The sequence below is a fragment of the Centruroides vittatus genome, unplaced genomic scaffold (genome assembly GCF_030686945.1).
Source record: "Centruroides vittatus isolate TY-2023 unplaced genomic scaffold, ASM3068694v2 scaffold_1015, whole genome shotgun sequence".
NCBI lineage: Eukaryota > Metazoa > Arthropoda > Arachnida > Scorpiones > Buthidae > Centruroides > Centruroides vittatus.
Genome location: NW_027122666.1, coordinates 653,498 through 669,899, shown reverse-complemented (window position 1 = coordinate 669,899; position 16,402 = coordinate 653,498). Strand labels below are relative to the sequence as shown.

Sequence of the window (16,402 nt, the reverse complement as noted above, 5' to 3'; positions counted from 1 at the left end):
TTATTAATTAATGATTTGATATTCATTAAATATTTTTAACAATTACACAATTGTTACATATATTATCAATAATTTTTAAAAAATTATCTTTACAGCAATTGTTAGCAATGTTACTTTTTTGTATACTATTTGAAACGATTTAGACAGGTACAGCTTTAATTTTAATTCCATGCTTAGGATGAGATGTCCCAAATGAATATGCAATTTTTAACTCCTGAAACAAAACATAAATTGTAAATTATCATTAGCCAGATATTTGTTCAATAAAAATATTCATATTTTACACAATACCTTTTCTTCTGTAATTAATTTGTATGATTTTATGATTCTGGCAATTGCCATTTTTATTTCTAATTGGGCAAATCTCATTCCAATACAATTTCTTGGTCCAGAACCAAATGGTTGATATGACATCGGTTGAATTTTAGATTTGTTTTCTGAAGAAAATCTAATTTTTGCAGAAAATTCAAATGGAAAAATGTTATTACAACAGATTTTTTAATCAAAATAAATCATTGTTTTTATAGTTTTATATACAGAGTAAACAAAATAGTTTGTTCAAGAAGTAGATTGCCAATACAAATGAGGAGTTTCAAATGTTATCCCTCAAGTCTGTAGTAAGAATGTTCAAGATTTAATCATGCAACACTATAAATACATAAAATATATATTGCAAGCAATAACACTTGGACTGTTAATGCTTGCAATTTTGATTTTTCAACATAATATTTTGTTCCATTTTTTTGTTATCTCTTAATTCAAATCAGACAATTAAGGGTGTCTTTTTGCTCCCCTTAATGATGGCACATATCTTGTACACCTTACTTGTGGCAGCCCTGCTCACAGCATTTTCAAATCTACTCCTTGCTAAAAAACTTGTGTGTTTAATCATTTGGTAGATATTTTTTAGATTCTTGATAAATGATTAATAACAACCATCTTTTATCATTACCTCTCTGGCATGAACTTTTCTGGCTCTGGCCAATATTCTGGATTATGATGCAAAGACCAAAGTGCTACTTGAATTCCTAAGCCTTTTGGAATTATGTAATCTTTATATTCTATGTCTCTATTTGTTGTCCTTGTAACGAATCTAAATTTTTTATTTGATTATAATACAAAAATATACATTATTATGTATAAATTAAAATTATTTTGAAATTTATTATTAAATGCAACAATAACTTAAAAACTGCCTAATAGTTCTCATAACTTTAAATTTTCATAAAATTGTATACAGTATAACTTCTCTAAGCTTCTAGATGCAGGAAAAAACTGAGTTACAGATGATTTGAGTTAGAATCAGCATTTTTTACTCTATTGTTCTCTGAATAGATTTATATTTTTACCTCTCTTGCATTATACAAAGAATCTTTGATAGTCTTTTGTTTTAAACAGCCCATGTAATGCCTTTCCACAAAATGTTCAATGTAACTAATGGAATCAAACAGTTTTGCAGATATATCTTGTTGAGATAAAGTGAGAGGACCTCTCATTTTGGACTGGAATATTGTCTGCAAATGGACGTTGGACAGTAAATACAACTGTCTGAAAATTTCATGGAAATCCAATAATTAAGATCAAGAAAAAATATTAAAATTTGAGTCGGGGAAGTTGAAAGTAATATAAATCAGTGTCATGGACAATGAAAACCTTTGACTTGGAGAAAATTCAATTTAAAGAAATTTATTTTGGAGATGTTAAATTCCTTTACTATTCCATTGAGACAACCAAGTGCTTCGTTTTCTTTGAGTTAAAGAAATATTACTGTATTTAGTATTTAATAAACAAATGATATATGCAAATAGAAGTGATATTTGATAGAAGAATAAAGTGATGATTAGAAATAAAACTAAGAATGTTTTCTGTGAGAATGGAATTTTTGTAAAATAATTTGTTGCAGAATTGTTAGACTATGAAGTAAATATTTTAAATCGAGTAATTTACTTGTTTTATAAAACAAAAATTTTTGTATTTGCAAATTGTCTTGACTTTATTTGGAACTATTCAAACAACCAGTAGACAATATTATGGTAAATAATAAAGATTAAATAAATAAATTAAAATCTCACTATATGGAGTATTTATTTATTTAAAATATTTTAACTAAAATGCAAGAATTGCAGATTAATTATTATAATAAAATCACTTAAATTCTTGCCTATTAATTCCTTCCTGACTAATAGGACAAAAATTATAATAAATAATATGAATATAGAACTTTTCTGCTAGTAATATTAAATTAATAATTTGGTAATATAATAAAATGAATTTCTATATTTTAAATGATATTTCAGCTTTTAATTATATTTTTTTCCTTTTGATTCTGTATTAAATTTATCAAACAATTTATTATTAATTAAAAAAGTTTTATAATTATATGAAAATAACAAAATTACAGCATTATCAATGAATTCTACTATGTATGTATATCATTTTATATTTGATTTTATAGCAATATGTTTAAACTATTTATCCTGCAGGTTTGTGAAATTGATGTGTACGATACTCAGATAAAATTTAATATTCTGACATTTTTTATGTAAGTTTTTTATGATGCTAGGAAGCTGTGAAGTGACTAAGCTCCTTCAGCTTAGTATTTGATATATGCATTTGCTTTGATTATGTAAACTTAGGTTACTGTTACTTTACACAAACTGTAGCTAAAAGTCTAGTGCTAGCTAAGGGGAAATACAAATCACAATTTTTTAAATTAACCTCTCTAGCTCCCAATATTTATGGTTATGGAACTGGTATATATTCATATTATAGTTGTATTGAAAACATTCAAGGAAAAAAAATGAACGTTTATTTTATTAACAAATTCATAAAATTACCTTAATTCTTATAATAAACTTACGTAACTGAAGGACTGTATAGTCTAAGTGATTCTGAAATTACTTGATCTAAAAATTTCATCTTAGAAATAGCATTATAATCCAGTTTAGTCTGAAATTTATTAAAATTTTTAAAAATAAATAATAGATTTACTTAAATTATATATTTAGAAGCAATGTAAAACCAGATATATATATAAACTTTTAGGTATTGATACATTTTCTTTACTACAACTAACCTCATCTTCAACGACTTCATTTATTTCATTCCTTAATTTCTCTTGCACATCTTGATGAGTAGCAAGAAGATAAGTGATAAAACTTAATGCACTGCTTGTTGTTTCATACCTGAAAGGCACTTCAATTTTTATTGAATATTAATATACAGGATGATCAGGGTTGTTGAGAGTGGAAGCTGTGGATTTTTTCCTATGCCCAGAGCAAATATGCTCATAGTGGTTCCACCTACTACAAATTAATGCTATTTTTACTAACAAAAAAAGTAAAATTTTTAAGACTAACTTATTTCTTTTATTAATAAATGCATTCTGTGTATTTTATTTGTTCAAAACCAAAATAGCAAAAGGGGCCTGCTCTAGTCCAGTTCTCATACAAGAACTCAACAACCCTGAGGTTTATCAAACAATAAGTTTGCTTGCAAAGAGTAAACTTGGTGACACTGGAGAGGAGTTTCAAATGATATACCTTGAGAGTTTATAGTAAATAAAAGTCCAAGGTTTTTTTTATTTTTGTAATATATACAAGTATAATAGGGCAGTAACAATCTCAGACAATTTATTATATCACCAAGTCTACAAGTCAAATTTTATGTTTTGTTTTTATACTAGATAATCTAAATATTTTAATTTTATTTTTACCCTGCTAAAAGAAATATGATTGCATTTGCTTTAATTTCTTCATCAGTCATATATCGTTTCAATCCCTTGGATGTTGAACCTGAAAATTTTGTTAGATTTTAGAATAATTACTAACTTTTTTTTACCCTTTATAGGGAATTTTTTTCTTTTTTGATTTTTTCTGCCCTGTTCTTTGCTCACCTAGATTCGATCCCAAATCTCCAGAGCAGTAGACTAGTGTCTTAACTGCCTCAGTCATCTAACAGTCATCCTTATACGAGTAATAGTAGAATCTTTTATCATAGTCAATATAATTCAGCTAGGTTCACAAAAGTAAAGAAAGAAAATTTTGAGAGATAAAGCTTGATATATCTGAGCCAGACTACTCATGAATACTTTGAGGATCCAACCTAGGTTCAGACCTTTTCCCAATGGCATTAGCTGCCTCAATCATATGAATATCATAAATACACTAGAGTCCTGTACAATGTGGGGATTTGTTATGCATTATGGAAAATCAAGTTATTGAAACCTGCATTATCACACAATTTATGAAAGTTTAAACCTTGGCCTATAAGTTGGAAAAAAAAACGTATACCTCTGATCGACAAAATTCGTGGGTTGTTGCTTGCTTTATTTGCACATTGTATGGAACTCTACTGTATTCAATTAATTAATTTTTTGACTTCTATAAAACTTACTTGAAATTGCTTCAGATTCCGAGTCTTCAGAAATCATTAAATTATCATTTTTTGTAGATTTCACATCCTGAACAGACATATTAGCATCAATCATAAGTTGTAACAAATCTTGCCGTTTTGTCTGAAAAGTAAACTTCTTTTAGTATTGTAATCATTAAATTTTATCGATTTTTTTTTTTTTTTTTTTTTCAATAAAATTTAAGTATAGAAACAAAATTGTTTCTACTGTAGCATCTTTTCTTCTTATTTTAATGACTTCAGAAACCATAGAAAGAAGACCTCTGCCTGATGGTTTTTCTCTTATCTTATTTATCATATCTTGTATGACAGTAATTCTATCAGCAAAGATCATCAGTTCAGGAAAACATACTATAATTATATTTTTATATAAAACATCATTTAGATGTTTAATATCTTAATTATAAAGTATGTAAAATAATGAATAAATCAATAAAAGTATGCTTACTTTTCATGCGTATGCTAAACAAATCTAGAGGATTTTGAAACATGGCTTTACAATGTAAGAAAAAAAGATCACTTTGATTTTTTTGGACGTCTGTTCTTATCCCGAAAGCTGTTCTCCCTATAACATCCATGGTGAGCCTTGCATACATATTATAAATATCAAATGTTTTATTTTTTTCTGCATTTATCTTTATATTATCAAATAAAGTTTCAATGGCTTCACTCATTAATGGCATCATCTATTTATAATTAATATTACAGATAAATATGCTATTAATAAAGAAATCTAAAGATAAAATGTAATGATTTTACTTGTTTCATCTTGCTTGAACTAAAAGTTGGTGTCAAAATAGTTCTTAGCTCTTTCCATCTTTCTCCTTTAGTATCTATTATGGAATGTATTCTGATACACTGAGGTAGAACTTTCTCCCCAGATACAAAATCCTAAAGGTAAATATATATATATATATAATTTATATTTCTTTTATCTTTTTCTTGTTATACTAATTGCATAAAAATAGGGGATACTATAGATTACTATCTACGGAATTTCGGGACGGGAATATATCTGAACTGAGGGGACCGAGACGAGTTCAATGATACCCTACTTTTGGACCGGAGACGAAAAATAAAAAAGTTATCATACTTTCTTCCGGCGATCGCGCGATGATAGGGAGTCGCGTCGCTTGCCGTTAAAATTGCCTTTAGTAGACGTTTCCCCCCTTTTTTTTACTTTGTTCAATAACTACCGTGAATCAATAACTAGTGATGTTTAGCACATGGCGACCTGCCGGCGGCTCCCCTCCGGGAGGTCAGTCGAGAGCACGAACAGTCGGAACGGCCACCACGTTCGCTGCCATAAGTAACATTAACCGAAACGGCGATCGCGCGATGATCGGAAGTCGCGTCGCTCTCTCCGCTCTCGTATCGCGTGTTTAACCCTACTGGAGATGACCGTAGTCCGACGTCATGGTTTGAAGACTTTACCGCAAGATGGCAGTACTAGCAACTACGATGCCGTCTGCATGAGCTCATTAAAAAAGTATGGTAAGTGAAAAAATATGATAACTTTTTTATTTTTTCGTCTCCGGTCCAAAAATAGGGTACTGTTGAACTCGTCTCGGTCCCCTGAGTTCAAATATATAATCAAAGTCCTGAAATTCTATAGGTGGTAATCTATAGTAAACCCTAAAAAATTTATGTTTATAGTTTTAAAACTGATTTATTTAACTTACTCCTCTGTCTGCAAAATCTGCAAAATTTTTTATTTCGATCAATTTAATAAGTTCAAGATCAGAAATTAATAGCATGGGTTTTAATCCAATGTAATATCTAAAAATAAAATTTAAAATTTTTTTTATGTTTTTCTTTATAAAATCACAAACTATTTATTTATTTATTTTTTTAATAATAAAATATCTATACTCACCCAACTAATTTTCCATATTTTTTAGTCCATTCTTTCTGGCAAACAGCAGGACCCTACAAATTGTGAAAAACAAAAAGAATTATACAGAACAGAGGTGAGGAACCTGCCTTTTAAGGTTTCAAGTACTGCCTGATGATGATTAAAATCATGTAAGTTTAATTATCCTATGATGAATTTGGAGTTAAATATGTTTTTTCTTCAATCAGCATACTTATGGTATTATATCTAAATATAATGCATATGCCAAAAAAATGTATAGGCTTGTATATGTTAAATATATGCATTAATGCAGTCTTTTAACATACAGCATTATGAAAGCCTCTGAAATAGACTGTTGCTTTACCTCTAGTAAAGGTTCTTTACCTCTTGACCAGTTTTTGCCAACCTTTTCCTAATAGTGGCATTCCAACTTGTAACATCCATAATTCTTTATCAATGTAGAGCTATTGCACTTTGCATGCTTTTAGTAATACACATAGGGAGTGTTATGGTGCTGAGTGGCATCATATTTTGCAGAAACCCTGTGGCGCACTGGTTGAAAACCACAATTCTAGACTATAAGGCTAAGTCAAACCTCGATATAGCGCCAGTATTTGCTGCACTCAGAAATGGCACTAAAACGAAAAATCTCAAACAATGAGAATCGTTTAGCTTAAGTAATAAAATGCATGTACAAGTTACAGTTTTGCATTTCAATGGGGCATGATTTGGTGATAACAATGTCATTTTGCAACGCAAAATCCCACATTTAGTAAATTAGTTATTTGTTGTACTAAATATTAAATTTTACCGAAATATGTTTTTAAAAAAACAATTATAATTCCTTAATTCGTTAATTAAAATTAAGGAATTAAAAGAAACTAAATGTACAGTAAATACAGGCTGCAACTTTTTCTTTAACTGTAAAATAAATATGAATTATATATTACTCTTTGCTTCTAATTACTATTAGTCTATATTTATACAATTACTATGATTTATTTTTGTTTTCCTTACAATTAATTACAAATTCAATAGCGTGTTTATGTAGCTTAAAGTTGCATTGCTGTAAACGGAAGTTTCGTTTAATGACGTCAAATGTAATTTGAAATTGAAATAAATTTCATAATCTTCGAAAAACAAGTTATTTATGGAAGCTTTAATATTAGCTAACCTTCTCATGTAGCTCTTGAATATTTCCATTGAAAAAATTCGGTGGAGGGCCAGGAATTTTTAATCTTGCAAAATAAGAAAGTTTTCTCTTTCTCCATCTGTTTTTGAAAGGAAAAAAAAAATTAGTTTCTAGCAAAAAGCCATTCTAAGAAATAAAAAGAAGTGGAAAAATTGTATTTTTTTCACATTTCTTTCAAAGTGTGATTCAGATTTGTAACTTAAAAAATTTATTAGGAATTATTATTTATAAATTAAAATTTTCCCACAAGTCTCCAAGTCAGCCACTCTGTTCTATTGGTTCACGTATCTAACAGTTAATAAATAGAGACCATTTTGCCATAGAAAATCCTTCCGGGAGACAACCCCTTGGCAGATGGCCCATGTATTATTCCATTAATTAATCCAATTGAATCTAAATATGAGTCATGAAGTCATAAGGTTCAATGTCTAGATTTTTCTGTTTGCTTTTTGAGTACGATAAGATTTAATAACTTAAAAATATGATAAGCTTATACTTCTAACAACATAAGTCTTCACTAACTTATAGTAAATTTTATAAATACGCTCACTTTTTTCAAGTTTTAAATTGATTAAATTTAAATGCGAATAGAAAAAATCCAGCAACGTGTTGCGTAACTTTCCCAGCCAAAAAAAAAACTTTAAAATTTAGTATCGCCATCTGCTACGATATTTAATTTTAAAAACTGTTTATATTATTAATTATTACAAAACGGTAGAAAAAGCTTAATTTTGAAACTGGTGGTGAATTTTATTAAAAAAAAAAAAAAAAAAAAACTGTAAATGCTATTAACGAGTAAAATCTTCATTAAGTCCGGCCCTACTCGAGATGTGACGCACCATCCCTCTCTATCTCCCTACCTCCTCGACCTTTAACCACCAAAATTTAATAGCAGCGATCCCCCTAATACACAAAATTTTCACACCTCCCTGCAAAATTTCAGAAAATTTCGATAAAAAACACAGGAGTTATTAAGCATAAAAGTGGGTGAACAAAATCGTGCCCCATACACATACACACTCACATCTATTCTTATAGAAACGCCCAAATTTCTTTTGCATTTCTCGACATTTTAAGGTCTTCCGAGTCCACGAATGTTAACTAATGTCCCCCCGAAATCTCGGGGGTCATTAGTTCATCTTTTCGTCATGCTTACTATACTTTCCTTCTGTTATATATAACAGAAGGGAAAGTAAAAAATTAAAATTTCTTTCTCTCTCTTTCCCTTTATCTGCCATCGATAGCTTAAGGCAGATAAAGAGGCCTCTTTACCTCGGGCCCCTTTATCTGCCTTTACCTTGAACAAATGCAATACGTAGAATATTTCTTTAGTAATAAAAATTAGTCTTAAAGATTTTATTTTCCGTTATTAAGGATTTTATTCGGATAATTTTAAAAGATAGGAATCACTAGGAACCCGGGAAAAATTAAAGCATTATTCAGGGCATTATATAGACACAGATATAGAAGAAAAATAGTAATGATCGGTAAGATGAAGACCTGGCCGTGGGCCTTGCCTTCTAAGGGGTCTTTTCCCATACCTTCCTATACGTTAATGCAATCCTGGGTGCATACAGTAGCGTATATACCCAGGGCTGCATTAATACGTGGAAAGTTGTACAAGTTACATATATAGCGGTTAAGTTACTTAATTACCATTTATTCAACCCTGATGAGATGAGGAAGACGTTACTGTAGAAACGGTGCCCGGGCCCTTATAGAGGGCCCGAGAAGCCGTGTTTCTTCGGAAGGACACGTCTATTCATCTGAATAAACTATCAGAAAATATTTGCAGAACCTTTTTAAACACGTTTCTTCATCGTTGGAGAGGGTCGATAAATTATTGTACACGTAAAGGGGAGGAGTTTGTCGAAATGTATAACGTTGTATACAACGGAGAAAGAGTTTCCGATTAAATATAGTTAATTTGTTAATATAGAACAAAAGACGAACTAATATTTAAAACAAATCTTAAATTTACACTCTTACTTACACAATCCATAGAACGATTAATATTGAAATAATGGCTATAGTAACCTCCATGTTAACAACAACTTGCGATTGCTGAAAATAGTTTTGCCGTATCTGTTATAGTTTATATATATATATATATATATATATATATATATATCTCCCCTCTTTTAATCTCACTGATAATAACAAGGACAAAAAATAGATTTTTTAAAGTTTTTAAATATAATATAAATTAATTAAGTATATTTAAATAGTTGTCCTTCAAATTATAATTTTAGGTACAATTCTTAGAATGTTACAAAAAAAAAGACCTTTGACATGATTTTTTTTAATTCATAAAGATCACGAGGTCAAGAGCATCCCTGTTCAAATTTAATTTTATAATTTGAATTATAATAATTTAAATGAATAAAGATTCAAATAAACAGATAAAATATAGAAAAAAAAATACAATTCTGAATCCATAAAATGTCATTAAAATTGGATTAATGATGATGATAAGTGAATCTGACCTAAACTTGACACTAAGTATCGAATTACTTGTGTTGACGTACAGAATACAGTAGTTGGGTCTGGGAAGGGAGCAAACCGTTGAAGATAAGTCGAGCAGATTCACACGGAGACGAGATGATCTACTAGAAAAATCATGCACGCTTTCAATATAATTATCTTAATTTTAATTGCAACGTTTTCTACGGGATACTGTGCCATTAAGAAAGGTTATTATGGCCTGTATGATGATGAACTCGATGAAATACCAGAAGGAGCATCTACGTTAGCATTTGTCTTCGATATAACTGGTTCTATGTATGATGATTTGGTTCAAGTCATCAGGGGTGCTGCTAGAATTTTGAATACCTTACTAGAAAGAAGAGAGAAACCTATTTATAATTATGTTCTGGTGCCTTTTCACGATCCAGGTGAGTGGTTTATCAAGTTTTAACGGTTTTTTTTATTTTTATTTTCAAACAGCTATAGGCCCTACCAACGTTTCTTTGTCTCATTATAATAACCGTGTAATCGAATTAAATATTTGAATTTGTGATTTGAATTTGCTATCGATAGCAAAACCTGTCCAAAACGGAACCTGCCTAAACGGAGAAAATTCTTCGGAACAGAGCGATTTTCTATTTAAAAAAAAAAAAAAAAAAAAAAAAATAGAACTTGTTCAAAGCGGAAACCTACCAAACCGGAAAAATATTCGCTACCATTCGTGCCATTCCGGTTTATGCAGGTTTTACTGTACTACTATTATTCAATTTGTATGATTATTTTGCGAGAAGTATGAATTTGTCTATTAGTTCAGCATTGTATAGGATAATAGTTACCATATGTCCTCTTTTATCCGGACTTGTCCTCTTTTTTAAACGTAAAAATTTGGCATTGTTTATACGTGTTTTCAAGCAAATTTTTTTGTATTTTTGATTATTTTTATATTTTCGTTTGCTATAAAATTGGGGCCTTTGTTTTTTGGTATACGGCAACGCGACACACTGGCATTGATGCTACCAAGAAGGATGCCTCCCGGGAGGTCTTTATGGGAAACTGCCTCTATTTAGGTTGTTACTAACGTGAAGAAATCCCGGAAAGCTCCACGTGGCCAGCGTGTTGGCGAGGCGCAAACCCACGACCAGTTTAAGTGGACTCGGCCACTGGAAGGCACATTGATGTTTTATGTAATTGATGGATTTGCGGGTCCAGAAACCTTAAGAGACAATGAAATGACCTTTATAATTTATGCTGTTCCTCTTAAGGCCTCTCAGCCTATATACATGCACACAATTTGCTTGTGCCAACGATAGATCTGACACCTAGCGGTATTAGCGCGAACTACGTAATGGCGGCTGCTATGGGTATAAAGTAGTTTGTTAGAATAGAAAGTGTTCACCCTATCTAATATAGGCCATCGTCAGGTTTAATATTATAAATGTTCCAAAATGGAACGTACCGTTTTCGAATATTTTACATATTTAAAATTCAAAAAATAATTTAACTTTAAAATAAATTGAAAGAAGTGTGTATATTAAATAAATAAATAAACAAATAAAACATAGAAAACAAAGCTAAGTAGAAAGAAATGATTTAAGGGTTTTTAAGTGCCATTCTTTTTTCTATTATATATTTCCACGCTGTTGGAAGCGCATTAGCATCCATAGCATTTAGGCAACGGTTTTTCATTTTACTTTTATAAATTTCCACCTTTTCCATCTCCAACGCAATGGATGGAGAGTGCACCGTTTAAATGACTTTAGCCTCTTCCCATTTTACAATCGTTCCTTCAGTCTGTGCTATAATTGATAATATTGTGTTGTTGTGTCGTTTGTCAACGTTGTATCAAATGCTCTTTTTTTTATAAAAATCGAGAATGATCTATAAAAGAGCACCTAATATCTGTAGCTTGCTACGGAACGATAAAGACAGCGTAAAAAAGGAAGGTAAAGCTGGGGTATATAAAATTCCATTTGAAAATCAACAGTTAGGAATCGAAAAAGATTATGTGGGTGTGACTAGAAGAAACCTGGCGGTACGTCTGCGAGAACATACATACAATTTTGACAAAGGACACAACACTATTAGCAATTATGGCACAGACTGAAGGAGCGATTGTAAAATGGGAAGAGGCTAAAGTCATTTAAACGGTGCACTCTCCATCCATTGCGTTGGAGATGGAAAAAGTGGAAATTTATAAAAGTAAAATGAAAAACCGTTGCCTAAATGCTACGGATGCTAATGCGCTTCCAACAGCGTGGAAATATATAATAGAAAAAAGAATGACACTTAAAAACCCTTAAATCATTTCTTTCTACTTAGCTTTGTTTTCTATGTTTTATTTGTCTATTTATTTATTTAATATACACATTTCTTTCCATTTATTTTAAAGTTAAATTATTTTTTGAATTTTAAATATGTAAAATATTCGAAAACGGTACGTTCCATTTTGGAACATTTATAATATTAAACCTGACGATGGCCTATATTAGATAGAGTGAAAACATTTGTTTAAAGAATTTTAAGCTCAGCAAAATTAGCTGTGGTGAAACTGAAGTGAATTGTTTGCTGAGAAAGAGCTGGATAGATGTGAAGTTATCAGTTTTAGTATTTCCTCTTCTTTTGTAAGACATCTTTTTCGATCAGCCACATATTCTAAAATGTCACAAAATGTAATAATCATCGTGACTTAAACAACTACGAAATCAACTAGGATTAATGTCGGATACAAATGCGAATAAAACGTTTTAACTACAGAGAGAAAAGTTATTAAAAAGACAACACACAAATAACTCTCGTACGTTGTCAAGCACGTTATACCCTTTGTGGCAGCCATTTTGGTCGACTCATACGCCACCTATATTTACTGGCACAAGCGAATAGTGTTTTACGTCAAAGCGCCTTTAGTTATATTGGTGAAAAATATTGGTGAAAAATGAGTATTTTTAATTAATAGTAGTAATAATAATAATAAACCGAGTATCACATTTTGACATCCCACCACAATCATAACACGATAACGTATTCAAAACATTTCGTGAAATAATCAAGGTTATTGAAACTTAATACGTAGCCAGACCAAATGTTTCAGATTATAAAACTACTTAAACGTACGTTATCTACTAGTTTAAATATTGCTGTTGATTTTTGTCAGTATTTTTTTAATATATTTTATTATTTTTTTTTTAAACGTTATTTTCTTAATAATAACGATTACGTGTATTTAGGAAACAGTTGTAGATTTAGGTTTGATGGGATATGTCAAAACACTATAATGATTTGTCAAGATCAGTGATTCTCAAACTTTTTCGATCCAACGCCCCCTTTGTGAGAAAGGATTGGAAATATTTCTTGGGAAAACTTTTCTATGAATCTCACACTTTGTGCCCTTACCGTACATTGTTCTCGACATCTGGAAACCATTAAATGCAATGTTTCCTCTTATCCGTTTGACAGAGGAAAGGGAACTTTTACCTTTGATCACCATTCAGTACCCTGCCTCCAGCGCCCCCCTAGATTTACTCACCGCCCACAAGGGGGCGTTATCGCCCACTTTGAGAAATACTGGTCAAGATCCTCCTGGGAGGATTTTCTATGGAAAACGATAGCCTATTCGGGTTTTTTTTTTTTTTTTAATTCTCTCCTCCCTAATAGCAATAAGAAGGTCTTTTTTGTAAGCTCATTAAGAGTTCGGGCAAGCCCATAATCGGGCGGCCGGGTGCTGGAGGTTGGGGCCTGACATATCCTGAAAAATTCTTGAGGTTTTTCGACCCGTCCGGATTCAATCCCGGGTCTTCCAGAGCGGTGGCTTCTACTTCAATCGCTCAACTATGGGACGGTTCCTTTTTAGATGTTAGATATGTGAAGAAAATCCGGCAAATTCCACGTGGCTAGCCCGTTGGTCGGGCGAATCCACTATCAGTTACGAGCGTTCAATGGTTTTATCCAGAAACAGTTATAGATTGAGAGGGCGTTCAGCAATTGATGGCCTTAGAGCTACTAATGTAAATAGTGTTTTAGATCGCTACTTAGTTCGCGTATAAGTAAATATGTTTCTACATGCATACATTATTTTTGTCTGTTTTAACTCTTTCCATCTTGTGTGCATATTATAATAGGATCGTTTCTTCTAATAATGCTCATCGTGGGTTTAGCGAGGCTCATAGTAGGAAAGCAGCATGCTGAAAAAGGAGGCCTGATGCATCTGATGCGGTTGTTACATGTATTTTGAAATTACAAATGAAATTTTCGTAACGGGGAGTATTTGTATAAATATTTTAAAACAGCAACTTCTGCGATTAATTCTTTCTCTTTCTTGAAAGTAAATAATAAAACTCAACTCTACAGCCCTGAATAAATATTTGTGACCTTAAATTTATTATTGGTATTTAAGTTTATGTCATGCATAAGCTTTAGTTTGACGTTGAATACAATTTATCTGATTATGTAGTAAATAAACAAATAATACAGAAAATATAAATAACCTAATATATAGGCCAAAACAACGAGTTCTATTCATTAGGTTAAAATTACATAATAATTTTTTTATTTAATTTTAATTCCTCCGCTCTGCGTGCGCGAGATCTCTTTCATGCCTATCGTGGGCTCGGCCATGCTCATAATAAAGGAGGACAGTCGGTGGGGAACCCCACGTATCCAGGTTAACTCATCATAAAAATTTCGACTCGGTCCGGACTCGAACCCGTGTCATCTCGAACGATTTCCGATCTTAAACATCCTACTCATGACATTGTTTTTCTAGGCCTTGGTTATTTCTTATCGGCCCACCAGTAGTCGAATGGAGAAAACCACTGAACACTGATAGCTTGTCTTGGTTCGCACCAGACCAACGAACTGGTCACATGTTTTTCTGCTTTTTCACTTGTAATGCCAGGGGATCAGTAGGATATTTGCCGAGCCTCACATATAAAGCATTAATTTTATCATATTTCTGTATATTAAGAGAATTCTAATATATTTCTTGTATTTTTGTCAAATTTTATTCTCTAATTTAGGTTCATCAGAATGGTAACCGCTGAATGCTGGCAGTTGGTCGCGGGATCATAAACGGGCTGGCCACGTGAAGTTTTCCAGATTTTCCTCACGTGTGTAATATCTAAAATCAATGGAAAACTGGTCCCTATTTAGGAGCCAGCTTTCCATTGAAAGTTCTCCTGGGAGGGAGCTGGGAGGGACCACCAATAGCCGAGTGGATAAAACCACTGAACACTGGTAGTTGCTCGTGGGTTTGCGTCTTGCCAACGGGATGGATAACTGAAGTTTTCCGTGTTTCTTCACGTTTGTAGCACCTAAGTAGGAGCCAGTTTTCCATAAAAGATCTCCCAGGAGGCATTCCCCCTCGGAAGATTGCCCATGCGCCGCATTGCCGTAACGTAATAAACCAAACCTCCTGGGAGATCCTAGTTGTTTGGTATCCAGTGACAGTAGCTGCAAGTAACATGGCCGGATGGCCGAGCGGTCAAGATGGCAGCCTACCTTTCTGGAGGACCGGGTTCAAATCCGAACGGTTCGAATTATTTCCAGGAATTTATCGGGGGGGTGGTCCTCCGGATATGTCGGGCCCGTCCTTCACCACCCGATCTCCCCATTGTGGGTCTGGCCGAACCCATAATGGGCTTGCTAAAAGAGGCCCTTTTAGAGCTCACAGGGCAAAGCATTAAAAAAAAGTAGCTAAATAAGAAATAACTGTCTACCTTTTATTTTTCAACCGTTCAGTATTACGTTAAAAGCAGCTGTGATATGGAGGCGTAATAGCCTTCATTTTCTTAAATCAAATGGACTAGTTGAGCATATATCCCAAACTCCCAAACTAATGAAGAAATCTGGACTAACTGTGTCAATGCCTGAAGTTATACTGTCTTACAATAGGTCACTAACATCTCATGGAATGATATCTTCTGAGAAATTCTCTGGACGAAGTATATCTGCCATCATTACTTTCCGGATCAGGACAATTGCAAATTTTTATTGTTCTGGTCAGCAAGTATGGACATTTTTATTGTTCTGGTCAGCAAGTATGGACATTTTTAAGGTTCAATCTCAGCTAAATGGGTAAAGGGGAAAGTGAGAACACAGAATCCTAAATGGTGTATAATAGATACAGAAAATAGGAAATTTTGTGCAGGAAAATGAGCAACAGCTAAAGAATAGAATATCAAAAAACTTCGACTCACTCAGATTCAAGAGCAGACTACTTGAATAATAGTTAAATGAAGGAGCCATTATAGAATCAGAACTCTTAAGGACAGACTATACTGAGAATATCAACTAGAGAAAGAAAAATCTAGCAAGAGAGTTGCGTAACTTTTCTGACTGTTATGAGTTTTTATTAAAAATAACTTTTATATTATTAAGCAAAAATAAAATTGTGTGACGCCAATTGTGTGTTATCAGATTTTGTTATAAAAATTTTCAGATTATTTTTAATTACTATAAAATGGAAAAAAGCTTAATTTTGA

The 16,402-nt window shown here is 32.1% G+C and overlaps 2 protein-coding genes across 3 annotated transcripts in view; one reads left to right on the top strand and one right to left on the bottom strand.

Annotated features, from left to right (window-relative positions):
• Positions 1–4: 4 nt before the first annotated feature.
• On the bottom strand, positions 5–15,796 carry LOC136986327 (cytochrome P450 3A7-like). 2 transcript variants are annotated; one of them, XM_067283825.1, is made up of 14 exons: positions 15,666–15,796; positions 7,443–7,539; positions 6,290–6,342; positions 6,096–6,192; positions 5,173–5,304; positions 4,862–5,099; positions 4,622–4,764; positions 4,396–4,516; positions 3,716–3,794; positions 3,077–3,185; positions 2,861–2,949; positions 953–1,093; positions 292–448; positions 5–214 (listed from the first exon to the last, which is right to left on the bottom strand). In XM_067283825.1, exons 4-14 carry the CDS (start codon positions 6,168–6,170, stop codon positions 140–142), a joined length of 1,359 nt encoding a protein of 452 aa, XP_067139926.1. In that variant the 5' UTR covers positions 6,171–6,192; positions 6,290–6,342; positions 7,443–7,539; positions 15,666–15,796; the 3' UTR covers positions 5–139. The 2 variants fall into 2 exon arrangements, with proteins under 2 accessions (XP_067139926.1, XP_067139925.1); XM_067283824.1 differs by lacking the exon at positions 15,666–15,796 and adding an exon at positions 9,454–9,534.
• The window catches only part of LOC136986270 (hemicentin-1-like), a 62,581-nt gene continuing 56,165 nt past the window's right edge, over positions 9,987–16,402 (top strand). Inside the window, 1 exon segment of the mRNA XM_067283763.1 lies at positions 9,987–10,354. Coding sequence (XP_067139864.1) covers positions 10,081–10,354 — 274 coding nt within the window. The 5' untranslated portion in view covers positions 9,987–10,080.